General features: G+C 38.6%; 1 protein-coding gene across 36 annotated transcripts in view; it reads right to left on the minus strand.

The window, feature by feature from the left end:
• Positions 1 to 5,929: 5,929 nt before the first annotated feature.
• Positions 5,930 to 15,747, minus strand: part of LOC135205466 (PDZ and LIM domain protein Zasp-like) — a 127,869-nt gene continuing 118,051 nt past the window's right edge. For 33 of the 36 annotated variants that reach the window (XM_064236133.1, XM_064236142.1, XM_064236135.1 and 30 more), the window contains 5 exons: positions 13,394 to 13,655; positions 9,778 to 9,964; positions 9,256 to 9,376; positions 8,534 to 8,649; positions 5,930 to 7,030 (listed from right to left, as the gene is read on the minus strand). In XM_064236133.1, coding sequence (XP_064092203.1) covers positions 6,944 to 7,030; positions 8,534 to 8,649; positions 9,256 to 9,376; positions 9,778 to 9,964; positions 13,394 to 13,655 — 773 coding nt within the window. In that variant the 3' untranslated portion in view covers positions 5,930 to 6,943. Of the gene's footprint in view, positions 7,031 to 7,861; positions 7,969 to 8,533; positions 8,650 to 9,255; positions 9,377 to 9,777; positions 9,965 to 13,196; positions 13,267 to 13,393; positions 13,656 to 15,747 lie in introns of all 36 variants that reach the window. The other 3 variants (XM_064236122.1, XM_064236138.1, XM_064236125.1) reach the window with 3 other exon arrangements.

Genomic DNA, 15,747 nt, shown 5'->3' on the forward strand with positions numbered 1-15,747 from the left:
ATAAAGAAAACTCGATTGCATTCAAAGAAACTTCATCGCATTTTACTTTTTTCCGTGTGATTTGTAAAATTCTGAGTTCGTACTGGAATACTACCACAGCCTTTTATATCGTGTAAAGAATATCCTTCAGCATGAGCTGGAACAACTAATAAATCATGGCAAACAAGGTAGTTAAAATGTATTTACCTGCTCTCTTCTGTGTGTGATCAATGAATTTTGGATGAGTATACCCCTTAGTTCTTTATTCCTTACCTTCCCATAGGGGGCTACTGCTGTCAGTGCACCTTGCAAGGTACACTGTAGGCATTCATTAAGGTTCTTTGCAGTGTCTCTTTGGCACCTAGCTGCAACTCCTTTCATTTCTTTTGCTATACCTCTGTTCATATTCTCTTTCTTCCATCTTACTTTTATATTTACCTTGCCCTGTGCATTGTGTGATTACTTTTTGCTTGTTGATAGCATCTTGGCCTAGTTTGATTATCATTGATGGCCACGTAGCCATTTCATGTCCCCTTTTTTGATAGACCCACATACATTATATTATTTGTTTGGGAAGGGAATGTATTTGTCCCCTCTCTTGTGATGACTGTTCCTCTTGGCCTTTATCTTAGCAGGAGGAAGCCTAGGAATGTTGCATCAGGTTCTTTGGAGGGTATTGCAATGCTCAATCCTTCTAGACCCTTCTTGCCTATGGCTGCCATTCTTCTCCTTTCCTACTCTTGCCTTCACCCCAGCTAGGAGGGATACACCACCCGCTAACAAACTTGTTCCTCTTTCATCTGGAATGAGGTAGCTAAAGAATTGTCCTCCATCGACTACCAACATAAAATGTGGTTATCTTTGAATATCCCAAGTAGTCTCTCACTTGCTGCATTCATAATTTGCTAGCAGGTGAAACCCTGGCCAACTATCAACCAACATTTCTGCTTCAGCAGTTCCAGTATCTTATCAACAAAGCAAGCTGATATTGCAACTTTTCTTCCCTTTGCCTCGACCACCCTTCATGTGTACAAGTGAACTAAGAAGTAGGATAAGGCAGCAAAAAGGAATAAGCATTACCATCATTCTTCCTCTTCATCTTCCTTGGCATATGAAGAGGAGGAGGAGGGCGCAGGCTTCTTTCTGTTGCCCTTCCTCTTGGCTATAGAACAGATGAACTATTGCATGTGGGTGACCATTGCCCATCAGGCAGGGTTACTATCACAACACATACCCACTTGGACATGAGGACTGCTCCCTCACCTTCCATCATGAGCTTAACCACTCAGTAGGATGGCATGGCACAGCACCCCCCGCCCCTCATTCCCTCCACTCTTCCCGAGTCCTTGACCCAACATTGGGGCTCAAATCAGGTTAGCCCTGCTCTGCATAGATTGGTTAGGCCACTACTGAGTGGGTCTGCACAGTCTGTCTATTCTCTGTTCCATGCATGGTCTCTTTACTATGCACAGGTGAGCAGCAGGTTTGGATCTCCCTTTCATTCACCTTTGGTTGGATGCAGGCAGAACCTCTTCAGGCCAAGTTGGACTGTTTTCAGGTTACTATTTTGCTCGTTTGTAACCACATGGCGGCAACTTTGACACTTGTAAGCCTACAATCTCTACTTTGGAGCTGATTTTAGGCTCTACTTCAGAGGCAAGAATGTCAGTCAGGTTACTACAGTGGTCTCCATTTTCTTGTGTTTTGGCAGAGATGAAGGACCTAGTCTGTGAATATGGGAGTTCCATTGCCACTATTAGTCCAAGGTAACTCCTTCCTGTACCTCTTAAACACCAGCAGAGTTTCTATGCACCAGAGGATGGAGAAGACTTGTCTCTCTGGTTGGATGACGATCCGTCCCTCTCAAAAGACTCCTGAGGGCCTTTCCTTCATTACAGCAGAATACAATACCTTGGCAGTTAAACCTATGGGTACATGTCTTTGCTAACTAAGTCATGACAGCTATTGTATCTTGGGATGACAACTGTGGTCAGGAGATTGATGATGTCAGTTAGAAGGGCTCTTACTGCCTGGTCCTGTGAAGGAGAGGTTGTGTTTTCTCTTTACTCTTTTGCCAGGTGTCTCTTAAGAGCAGCCTCTCACAGTGGAATATTTCAGCTTCTCCACTTTCCCTTCATCAGGACTCTTGGGAGTCGACGTACACTTGTGTTAACTTTACAATCTCTTCGGTAAATGAAGGAGTCTGCTGCTAATCCTTCAAGTCCAGCTAAACCCATCACATATTCTGGGAAGGGCGGGGATTCTTCCCAGCTCTTTCATCCTACTTTCTTCAGTCAGTCCAAGAAGAAAGAGTGGAGGTGGCATTCACCCTCCACTGCTGCTATAAGTGTGGGATTTGCATGTCACGCTGTTAAATCATGGAAATCTCAAATCTTGTTGGCAGAAGTGGAAGCAGTAATAGAGAAAGGCACCATCAAAGTCGTAGATTGCTAATAGAGATGACTTTGGGGGCTGCAAATTGGTCATCAGTCTCTCAGGAATAAGTAAGTATATTTAGCTGACTCTGTGCACAATAGAAGCTGCTTGTTCAGTAATAGATTCCATTAGAGAGGGTAATTAAAGGATTTCTGTAGACCATCAGGATGCACACTTTCAAATACCCATCCATTAGAATTCTTAGAAATAGCTCTATTTTGTCTGCAGGAAGACTTTCCCAGCTCAAGTCTGTCCACTTGGATGTTCACTAGTCTGAGCGACCTATTTGAAGGGCAATTGCTTTGTGCAATACCTGGACTGTTGGTTGATTCTGGCTCCCTCCAAGAAATATCTTTTGCCAGACAAAGATCATCTGCTATTGTTTTGTCACATCCTAGGGCTCTTGATCAGCTGGTATAAGTCAAGTCTTATTTCCAATCAGTAGGTAATGCATCAGTATTCTTCTAGGTAACATAACATTGAGAGCTTACCCGTTGGGCTCATGCCTGGATAACAACTTCAAGGAGGTTGCAGCAGAAACAAGCAACTCTCCAGTAGTAAGTAGTCCTTGGTCATCAGCCATCATTAGGTAAAACACCTTCTCCCACAGGCAGAGCCACCTTCAGTGTCATGATTGGGAACTGGAGCAGAATTGATCTTCCCCTCAGGATCCTACCAAACATTTCCCTGAATCAGCAAGTGAAAAGAAAACCTTGCTTGATTGCTAGATGACAGAAACCTCTTAAGGGGGTTCTGCTGAGCTTCCCACTTGTAATGATGCTCCTGTTTTCAGAGACATCAAAGAAGTGTTGAGGCATACTCCTGAGAGGAGAGTTTGTTTCAGGTGCATGAGCATGGGACTTTCTACATCTGCATTTCACCATCTTGAAAATGCAAGTGGTTCGGGTAGTGAAGCAAGACCTTATACCAGTTAAGAGTTGCAGATCAGGTCAGTCAGCCACCATTATCAGGTAGTGGAGACAAGAGTGGTCCCTGTACCCCCAAGTGGCAGAGAGATCGCTTGATCTGTGGGTATCCCCCAGATCATTCTGTTTGCAACCAGCCTGAACAGGAAACTTTCCATCGTCTGCTCTCCCAGCCCCAGACCTGTAGTCAGTGATGGAGGATGCATTCCAACATTCATGGGACGATTTGGATGTAAACACCTTTCCACATTTCAGTCTTCTCTGCAGAGTAATCGACTGTTCGTCATTTCAAGTCTTTGGATGACTCTGATAGCCCCTTGTTGGTCACAAGCCAACTAGTAACAGGATCAGTTAACACAACTGGTTTAGGCACTGAGGGAGTTGAGGCAGTTCAATCTCTCCTTTTTCACAGGTGTAGGTTATTCAGTGTGTCCTGTGAGAGAGATTTTCTCATGTGGCAGCAAAGGAAACTTCTGAATACCTCTGTCATTCCTCGGCAAACTTATATTATGGAAAGTGGGTCATAAATTTCCTCATCTCGTTTACCAAGACAGTCACCTCTCAGTTTCCCCAGAGGAATAGTACTCTGACTTATCCCAGCTTTTTCAACTGAAAGATTTAGATCTCCCTATGGCAGTGCTTCTGAGAAACTTCAAGCAGTCTTGTCCACCCTTGGAGCAGGTGCGAGTGTGCGATGCTTAGTTGTTGTTACATAACCTTAACTGCTTTCTTGTTCTTTGGACAGAACCCTAACTCTTGAAGAATGTTTTTCTCCTAGCTTTAGCCTTGACAGAGAGAATAGGGGAAATGCCTGGTTTGTCTTTTTTCACATTCTGCAGAGCCCTTTCTTGGATTACTCTGCAACTCCTTAGAAAGGTTCTGCATTCTCAGCTGCCTCTTCTGTTTCTGGTTTTATTTTTCCCATGTCTGTGCATTCCTCCTTCATCCCTTTACTACCATTTGTGAACTATATATAAAAAGATTGGGTTATCATTGATTCAGAATCAGAATTTCTTACGGTTGAAGCCAGTGGCTTGAATTCGGAATTTCTCAGGAATCTTTGTTGACAGTTAAAATTTCATGCACTGGCTCCACAAAACCTTACATTTGTTCTGGCATTATACAGAGCCCCGGCTTGATATTTTTAGTTCTATGGAATTTAAGTTTGCTTCAGTTAACTTATCCCAGTGTAGTATCTTAATACATTTAAGGCCATTTCTATTGAGAAGCATATCTAAATATATCCAGGTTTGTGTGTATACAAAGTAACTTGTTGACTATGCCTTTATGCCTACAATTTATAGCTAGCCCTTTATCACTTCCAGAATCTCTTGTGAATCACTGCAAACTTCCTTCACCATAGGTTCTTCCAGTTCAAGGCCCCTTGATCCTATCTTTTCTCAGGTGTAATGGTGGTAGCATCAATCTTTTCCCATTTTTTATGCAATTAATCTTCTATCTATCTATCTATATCAATCTTTTCCAATTTTTTATGCAATTAATTGTATATTTCACGTTCCAAACTTTCATGATTCAGTTATACATGTCTCTCACTATATATATTAGTTTTAGTACTCTGTTTCTACTATTCCAACTAGGTGCTTTTGTAGTTACTGAAGTGTGATAATTGTGTGAAGCAGTTTTCTTGTTACGGTGTCAGCGAGCTATTTCTCCTTCACAGTAATCCTCACCGCATTGTTAATAACCATGCTCTTATGCTGCAACGTGTTGGTTTGCTTGGCAAGCCACATTATAGCTATCAGCAAATTATGAGGGTCCTCGTGGCGCTGTGTAGTGCTTGTCTGGGTGTTTTCTCTTGATTTGAAGTAAATTGAAAGGTTTAGTCTCAACTTCCATTGGTCCCTTTTTTTTTTCTTTTTTAATGCAGTGTGAGTATTCTAGTTTCATGTGACCTTGGCATTCAATTCCTTCATCTATAGCAGCACTTAGACTAGGGCGAGCTTGCACTTTACTTTCAACTAACTTTTGTTTGCCCTTGCTTACTTCTCAGATATGAAGGATTGTAGTTGGCCCCTCCTTGATGTAGATGGTCTCCCTCTACGAGTGGACTAACTATGAAAAGCTAAGGGGTGTCAAGAACTAAAAGTATTATTGGCACCAGAAGCACGATTAATTGCCAAGCAACTCTGGCTGGAAGTTGCTGGAACTTGAAGAGTTCTTGCTAACATAGACCACAAGGAAAGACATACTGGAGATACCAGCATTGAATGGGAAAAACCAGGTAGAAAAGCAAGCCTGTTTGACTTGGACACAAGCAGACTCATGCTTTTCTACCTGGGTTTTCTTCCATTCATCTGCCTCAAGTGGCTGCTTCTATGTTGGTATCTCCAGTATGCCTCTCCCCGTAATCATTGTTAGCTGGTACTCTTTAGGTTCCAGCCACCAGTTGCTTGGCAATTAATCACGCTTTTGGCACCAATATAATATCTCTTAGTTGTGGACACCCCTTAGCTTTTAACCACTACCTTGGCTTTTCTCACTTTTCTGAAAATAGTTACTCCTCTTCAAGACCATCTTTTATCCATACTGACTCCTCTGTAGAACTACATGATACAGAAACACAGTAGTATTGTTTCCTCTTTTATTATGTTAAGCCCCCAAAGACAGAGGTACATGACATCTGATGATTAATCACACGTTTCTTTATAATACTGTAACGAATACTCTAAAGCACAATTTTTTAATTAACAAGAGTAAATTTCACAATTATATCCATTAACAGGTTAGCTACAGGGCCATCCTGAGTTTCATTGGCCCTTAAGCAAGCTCTATGGGATAAAAGTAATCTGATAAGAACTAATAGCCAATAATACACAAACACAAGAACTTTAGACAGAAGACACATAGCATTTATATAGACTCAGCAAGCATAGCCAAGTTTTCAGTGTTTATAGGGAAGAAGAAGATATTAAATAAACATTTATGAAATTCGTATATATACACTATTTTTCGATAGTTATTCACAGTTTGCATCTGTTTGTATGTGCAGTAAGTACAATACATGAAAGATTCAATAAGTTGTAGCATTAGATAGAGAACATGTTCCATACCATTGGTCTTAGTAACAGACCCCACAGTTAATTGTCCATTTTTCACTGGCTTACGGATACTTAGACTACTCTGTAAAGCTTATATATTCTTATCCTAAGATAAAGATTTAGATAAAATTAAGGCACTGACTTAGTATTGATTGTGAACATATGTGCCTTAATTATATTCTATGCCATAAGTCTTTAGTTCACCTATCGAAATAGTTTATTAACAATAAATAAATGCAACAGAACCTGATGAACTTATCATTGGGCATCCCAGAAGGGAAGCCATTCCGAGGAATAACTACTGTTGATGTGGAAACAACAAAACCAAGTGAGCTTAAGAAAATTATGTGGTCTTGATCTGTTGAGCTCTTTCTCAACAGTAATTTTTGCATTGTTACTGAACTAATTCTTCCTGTAGCTTCGTTGATCCCAGTGTTGCTTTTGTTTCCTTCCCTGGATTCTGTTGCTGGTGACTGTATAGCCCCATATCTGTTACCCTTGGTGAGCTACAGAGAAGGGCAGTATCCAGATACTTGCAGTAGTCTAGACACCACGCTGAGCATGAGCCTTGCAGAAAGGCTTACCTCCTTTGGCGAAGAAACTCTGGCCCTCTAAGTTCTTGTTGCATTTCTGGAGGTTAGAGGCTAGTTACTAAACTAATTAAGCACTACATAACAAAATTCTTTAGTTAATCAATTTTATTGCAGCTACTGAGCTTCTCTAAAGCCTGTGGAATAAAGAGAGTAAGTATGAGGAGTACATGTATTGCTGGTGCATAACGTATCTTGAGGATTAAATGTTTAAAAATGCCTTCCAACCAACTGCCCTTTTTTTCAGAAAAGACCCAAACACACAATAGAGGACATCCAAAACAAAACTCAAACTGAACTGCATCTTTGATAATGAAAGTTTATGCCACCGAGGGTATTTGTGGTTTATAGCAAGGCCATACCAAGGTCAGCATAAAATTTAAGTGAAAACAAAAAGCATAGTGGCACAGCCATTTAAATGTGCATGATAGAAATCAAAGGTCAGTGAGAGGACAGGCCCAAGGATTACTGTATTATGATCAATGTGGTAGTTTAAATTTTGTTGTAATATCCTGGTGCAACTTTGTTGCTAGCTAGGATTAGAGTTATCTGCTAATTAGCTATTTCTCAGAAAGGAGACTGTCATCACAGAATATTACTTTTAACAAAATGAGCAAACTAAATATAACTGCCACTACAACTGAATCTGATACTAATACTTCATAGATGATTACATATTCTAATTATTTTCCAATTTACTATAAAGCTTAAAGATCGCTCATTCCAGAAACCACCCTACATTATTCTTGCTATCTGTTCTTTGGTTATATGCATGCCTTTTTTTCCCTACAGTCAGTGTAGCTTAAAACCACAAGTTAAATGTAAGGTTGCCTCTGTAATGGGATCTTTTAAGAAAATAAAAAAGAAGCACCAAGCAAGAAGTTGACTGGACTTGGCCTAACGGCCAGCATGAGACTTGCAGAAAGGTCGGCCATTCTTGGCATAGAAGCTCTTCCCCTCAAGGTTCGATTTACAAACCTGCAAATGGGAAGGGATTTAACAAACATTATGGTGTCTGTTTCTGCTTACCTAAACTTTGTCATGTACTTACGACTTACTATTGCAAGTGCAGTAGTAGTGTACTGATGTAAACACCTGATTCCTCAATCCTTGCAAGATGGTTATCTTTAAAAATTTAAAGCTAACCAACTTGAGCTTGGATAATAACTCAGAAATCTGTTCATCAGTATCTGCTTTTGCACTAGTTATAGTAGCCTTCACAAATTAATTTATATTAAAGGGAGAAACATGCAATTTGCCTCAAAACTGATACCATGGATCCATGCAATTTTGTAAATCTGTCAATGCAGTGAATAAAACTCAAATTCAGAAGAAAGTAGAGATGCAAGGGACTGTTTACAACAAGGCCAAAGCTGATATCTACTGCAAAAGGCCATTAAATTTTACAGTGGATTAGTCAGATTACCAGGGAGCTGAATTTAAACTCAAGATTCAGTTTTTAATACTGGAAAGTACTTATCAAGATCTTAATGCTCACATTTTGGTTGCAGTGTATCAGCTTAAAAACTCAAAAATGTCTTACCGAACATTTGAAACACTGGCTATGATAATTATTGTTGAGAGCCTCTACCCATCTATCACCAGCCTCTATTGGGAAGCCACATCCTACACATTTTGTTGTGAACAGATCATTCCAGTCTGAAAAGGAATTGTTACGATCAAGAACACAAAGTTATTTCCTTACACTGACTTAACCCCATTTTGCTAACTATATGTAATAAAGCAGTCCCCAGTTATCAGCAGGGGTTCCATTCCCAACAGTGTGACGATCGCCAAAAACCAGAAATAATAGTACCGATCCCTGGTTATCGGCACCGAAAATTCAGCCATCGTCATTGCTAGACAAGCACCATATAACTGGATCGCTGATAACCGGGGAATTTCCTGTGCACTATTTGGAACTAGTATGTATTTCCATACAAAGTACAAATTTAATCTGTTAAAAACAACTTAAATTCAACCCCAATAAAATATGTAACATTTATCTGTGTAAATCACTATTTTATGCATATTTTTGTATCATTAATATAAAATATAACCCCAATTCTAGGCATGCCTATAGTATAGCATTTATGTAAAACATGCTAGAATTTTAAGTAAACTTTCTGTACACAAACGTTCAAGTCTGTAAAGCCCAGTGAAAAATTCTGCTAACATCTCCAATGATTTCATAAAGATAACAGTATGCTGTACTGTAGAGCACTTAATTAAACAATACACTGAAAGTAAGGAAGAGATACCTACCAGCTTCACAGTATGGTAATCCATCTTCTAGATAGAATGCGCCAGAACCAAACACTTTACCACAGTAGGCACAGCAGAAGCATTCAGGATGGAACTGTTTACCCACAGCGTTTAAACAGTCCTGGACAAGAAATGGGTAATTATGAAAACTTAGTTAATAAGCTAATTATAATTGTTTATATTTTCTCTCAAATGACTCCTATGTGAAACAATCTCAAATGACTCCTATGTGAAACAATCAAACATATCGTAGACTGATTTTACACCTACATTAAGCTCAGAATTTTAGTCTCTCATCAAGCACCAAGTTATTGAACTTGACAACATCATTTCAGTGGCAACTGAATGATTTAATAGACATTAAAAGTCTCTATTTTTTTCTTTAACTCAAAAGGAATGGGTTACAAAGTGCTTATGATGTCCATTCACAAATGTCAGTTTTCAAATGAAAACTGTAGGATGTTCCTATATCTGGTTTATAGAGTAACCAGTCTAAAACAGGAGTAAAATTAAAATACTTACTCCTTTGACCCTCTTGTCGCACTTGCCACAAATGGGAGCAAAATACTGTTCATAACAATCTTCACAGTAAAGTGAACCTTGCTCTTCAACAAAGCCCATATCAATAAGAGGCTTGCGACAGGTTTCAGTGGAGCAGACAAAGTGGTCAGGGCACCATGTTTTGCCTAATGCAGAAACAAATGGACCTCTGCAATGAAGGAAAGATTATAAGTATGTACTTTATTAGTATGTACATTATTAGTATGTTCAGTTTACTGTGCAGTAGTCTTATATTGTATACATTTAAAAAAAACTTCACTGACATAACAGCATGAGAAAATAAAAATCTTACATGAACTGTTTTCAATGTGTAAATTGTCTTTATTCATATCAGGTTTGTAGGCTAAGAACACACTAAAGACTCGTTCCTATGATTTATGATTTGGAATTAATTCAACTAAACAATACTTAGTACACTATGTATTGCAGGTTCAACACAAACTTTTTTGTTTAGTTCAACATAAATGTTATTATAAGCCTATTCACAAAGTCTACAAGAAATAACCAGCATTATTTCAAATTTTCACAGCATTTCTCTATCTCAGTACGGTATTTTATTTAGGATGTTAAAATTTCTAGTGTCTACAGAATGAATCATGCTCCCATTACACTACCAAAATTTAAGCATTGACTATTAGGTTTTCAAGAGTTATTTTACAACACACAGGGTATTTTACTCAAATGGGTGTCAGTGTTTACACAACCAGGAAATGTAAACATGCAAAGAAAACTCCTTACCAATATTTCTGTGCTCTTAAGAGTAACCGTACACCAGCATTCTAGACAAGTTCCCTAAACTAAAATTATTTTTTACTATTGTTGTTCTCTCTATGATTATCTGTTAATCTGGAAATGCATAATATCAAAGTTATTTGTAAATGCTACACCAAGTATTAAGACATGGCACAGGAAGTTGTATGTTTACTAATCTAAAATATACCCATATGTATTATGAGGATTTCCCTCTTAAAATATTGTTCTAACTCATCAGCACACAAAGTGAAAATTAATACCCAAATCTCAAACATTCTTACAAGATCATTACTAAACCTTTTGGTAAAAGATTACCGAAAACTGGTATGTGGTAATCTTCTCAGATGTTGTCAAATATATTTTCAAGTTATTGATTGAGCAGGTAGATCACACACACTTAAGCATTCAGTCCTAGATTCCACAACCTTGTGATGTGAGGAATGCATTATTTCATTAAATGTCTACTCTAATTCAGTTTGCCAAAAGAAGTAAGCCAGAAATTAAAAAAAAAAAAATTTTAAGATAAAACATAAAGGTAACTGATATTGGTTAAACTCATTAATATAGCCAATGATTATATTATTTAAACAAATTCTTACATGATATATAATTTCTGGAAAGTACTGTAGTTTATTGATACACACCATATTACAACACAGGATGCATTTTGGTTTTAACAGAACCATTGTTATATCAATATGCATTATCAAAGCCCAGAAGAGAATGATTTTACACACACAAATTAACACAAATTTTTGTGCTGTTAGCAAACAGCAAATGACCATAAGCTCCTTGGCTTTGGTGGTTTCCTTCATCATTAAGCTGACCAATTATTAAATTATGAGTCTGAAGTTTGCTGGTAAAAAGTTTTAGGGTTCTTTTTGTCTCAATGATCACGAGAGCTGATCCCAGAACAAAAAGTTGGATTATCGAAGATGCTTTTGCAACTGGATAAATGACTGAAAATGTATCCTGAGAAAAAATAATCATTGCATCCACTATAAAATATCAGTCCTCTTCAACACTAAACATCTACTTTTGGCCTAGTCCTGAAAATTTACCAAAGAGAACTATATGCCTTTTTCTGTAATACAATTCTTGCATGTTGAGGTTTCACCAAAGAATTATTTAATTGCCATGCGATACTGCTTAACATCAGTTCTGACTACCACTTATTGCTATGTGGAAGTGTACTGGTGCACATAAGGCTTTTAATGAATTGTGGGTTTTACTTACAAAATCCCAACAGACTAAAAGAGCTGAATTTGGTCAAACTTAAAACAGAAGAAATTTGTTTTTGCAGCCTACCACAATAACTAAGAACACTAAGTAGATGAGCAATAACTGCATACAGGGAAATGCTTATTTTCAAGCTCTCCTTCCTCTTTAGTGGTTGGGCATAATTACTGAAACTACACCAAATCAAAGCTGAAAGATGGTTAAAATTTTCTAATACATTAGTTCAAGATCAAGAAGTTTGCCAGAAGAAATTTCCCAACCACCTTGCATACTTTACGATGAAAAGCCTACTGCATCAAATATCCGATTAGCACACTACTGCATCAAATACCTGATTAGCACACCTCAACTGTATATGTCCTATACACAAACTTTCAAACAAGTGTTTGAATATCTTTTTTCACAGTTTTTAAGATTAACATCTTATAGCAACAATGATTCAATAATTTAAGGAATCTGAAGTGTGCTCATGTATAACCATAAAAGCACTTGTGTTTACAAAGAGGTTTTGAGAATTTTCAAAAATATTTGTTGAAAAGTTATTAATATTATACTAAAGAAATACTCGGTGAAATAGATATTTGCTAATAATACTGTACATGTTTAAAATGTGCATTATTACTACTTCATAAACAATTTTGATGAGCTGTGAATATTTCAGTATCACTGCATTTATTAATAAAAGAGCTATTATCACAATTTGAATAGTGTTCATGTAACCATTATGTACTTAAAAGTACAAAATAAACTAGCAATTTTACTGCAGAAGGATATCAAACCTTCTATCTACTGTTATTAACCCTTTGAGATTCTGATGGCAACTGTTATAATTATCATATATTTTTCAACTGCATCAAGATTTTGAGGACTCTAGTCATCATTTTAATAATCTTGCCATAAATCATATGAAAGTGTCATAACACTGAAATTTGTATGCGACATGTACGTATTGATGCCTCTTGTTGTCATGGAGACTGGTATACAGTGGTATATTATTGTTAATGGCAAAATTTTGCATAATATAAAGTGAAATTTATTCTGCTTGGCAAACTTAGACTAGTATATTGTAGACATTTATGCATTTTTTGGTATCAAAAGTTTTTAATTTTTTTGCAATTTTATATATAGATTATGTTCAGTGCCTTAGCTCTGAAACAACACCAAATTCATTAATGTAGCATGAAATATGACGTTACACAAAGCAGTCAAAGAAAATTCACGGAAAGCATTTTTGCGCTATCAGTTAAAGGTGTGTCCCAGTGCAGACAGATTTTGACACCCCCCTCTTCCCCATCTTCAAAGGGTTAAGATGAAATTCAGTGTACAAAATGTAATTGAAGATTTATTCTGCTAAAAAATAAACCTGCAAAAAGTAAGAATTGAATTACCTGATAGTTACACTGCAGCTCTGACAGGAAGGCCGCTCCTTGGATACAACAGCCGCTGGAGTCACAGTTCCTGGCCATAAGGGACAATAAACATGACAAAGAAGTACACACACACATGCACAAGTTAGGCTAGGCTAATAACAAACTACATCTTCCTCAGCAATGGGAAGTCTTTGTCACCTTACCATGTAACATACCTAATCTGGCGCATGCAGTCTGAACAAACTGGTATCCTGGCACTGGCAGCCTGGTTCATCACACCACGACCACGGCGGGGGGCAGTCCTCTGGCCAGGTGGTTGTACACCTTTGGCTGAAACATCTGCACCGATATCTGGTATTGGCGTAGGCTTGGGCATAGTTGATGCAGGGGCAGGAGCTGGAGCAGGGCCTGTAGGAGTTTGGGGCTTGGGGGCTGCAGGTTTTGGCACTGGGGCCAAGGCTGGTGCTGGTGCTGGAGCTGGAGCCAAATTAGAAGCAATGGGAGGAGCAGGCTTTGGGTCTAAAACAGAAGCAGGTGTTGGGGGAGGAACAGAGTTTACAATTGGAACAACAACAGGTGGGGCAATTGAAGTTGGACCATTAGTCTGAGGTGAGAAAGAAACAGGTTTAAAACCTGTACTTGCGGGAGCAGGTTTAGCAGCAGTCTTAGGAGCTGCTACAGGTTTGTAGCCTTTAATAGTAGCAGGCTTTGCAGGGGGTTTGATAGGTGCTGGCTTAGGAGCACTAACTGGTTTGGGGATAGGTTTACTAGGAGATAAGGGAACTGAAGGAGACACCTTTACCTGTGGTAAAGGCATCGGCTCAGTTACTGGGATTGCTTCAGGAGGATCTATAGTTTTTTTTTTTGGCACAGGAGCAGGTGGAGCAGTTGCAGGTTGATTACTGGATGTAGCAGGTTGACTACTAGAAGCAGGAGGGGTGCAGGCAACAGCAGGTGGTTGTGGGGAAGGTTCAGCAGATGGCTGGACAGGAGGGGAAGCTTTAATAACCATAGTGTCATAATCTTTTGGAGGAGGAGGGTTTGGCAAAAGAGGAATAGTTTTAGGGGGAGGACCACCATCATGCTTTGGTCTGGGCACAATTAGGGGATCCCCACTAGGTGCCCATGCAGGCGACCGGGGCCCCTCCTCCACAACCTCTGCCTTTCTTGGTGGCGGCCACACAAATCGTGCACCTATACCAGCAAAGGGATCAGGCAAACAAGGTGGGGAGGGGTGGGTATAACATTTTATTCAAGAATTTCCAAAATGGTGAGGAAAAGGGCCAGAGGAAAAGATACCCAAACCACATTTTAAGGTCAGGGAGAAATTAAAATTTCAAGAATTCATAGTGGTCACAGTTTTTAAGATCCATAGCCATAAGAGATATGTTTCGTGTAAGTATCCAACAATTATTTACAAAAGCAATTGTTATCAAATAAAAAGATATGCCGGCAGACCATGGAAATAGTTTTTATGAACATTGCATTTGCAATCAATAAATATTGCAGAGTGGAAGATCATAGTAGAGGAAATTAATGGAGTATAAAATGGACAGCAGGAGGCATAGTGAAAAAAAAAGAAAAGGGGATACAGGACAGGACAAAGGAGAGGGCCATACCAGACACAAGAGGGACGGGAAAAAGAAAGGAGATCCCTAATTAGAGTACAACCCTCTCATCTGACTAAATCTGGTAACATCTATGAGTTATTATAATGTCCATCAATCAAAACCTAGAAGCACGTGAGACAGCCAAAACGCTCGTGCATTGGTGACTGCATTATTGCTGCATGTTGCAACAGCCAACTCACATGCATATCGAACAATATGGATCCCTACATCCATTGTTAAATTTCAAACTGTAAAGTATTAACCAATTTATTTTAAGCCAAAAATTGTTTTCACGTAAAAAAATTGTAATCCTTCGTCCAAAAAAATCTGTCTGGTAAGGCTCCTTCTAGGAGGAATTCATGCAATGGCTTTGAGGGAAGGGAGACAAATTCAAGAGTTAAAAAAGATTGTATAGCATTCCAATGCAATTTGTTTTACAAGAAAAGTTAGGTTAGAAATTTATTTTGGATGGAGGTGGGAGGAGGGGAGGGTGCTCAGACCTCAATAGGGATAGCACTCAAGATGATATTTGGACCAAAATAGGTTCAGTATGACTAATGGATTATGGAACCAAATCTGGGATAAGGGTCTGGGGATTTGGGTTAGCTCCAACATAACTCCAGCAGCGCATCTTCAGCAGTGGCAGGTTACTTACAGGTTAATGGATGCCCACCTTTGCTGGCCACAGTTAAGACTATATAAAGCATAGAACTTCCAAAAATACTTCAAAAAACCAGCAAAAATGTTCCATTTCTGTAGTAACTCAACCTCCTTACAGATAATGGCAATGCTTTGTCAATCTGGCTACACCATTACTTACTTTTTACAATCCAATGTACTTGCAATTCTGGGAATCATGGGAACAGTCTTCAAAAATAAAGGATTTGTCTCAACTTTTTGAAAAGAAAGGAAATCCATGTCAGTGAAATTTCTATCCAGATTTAGATATCTGACTGTAA

Source organism: Macrobrachium nipponense, chromosome 24 (genome assembly GCF_015104395.2).
Source record: "Macrobrachium nipponense isolate FS-2020 chromosome 24, ASM1510439v2, whole genome shotgun sequence".
NCBI lineage: Eukaryota > Metazoa > Arthropoda > Malacostraca > Decapoda > Palaemonidae > Macrobrachium > Macrobrachium nipponense.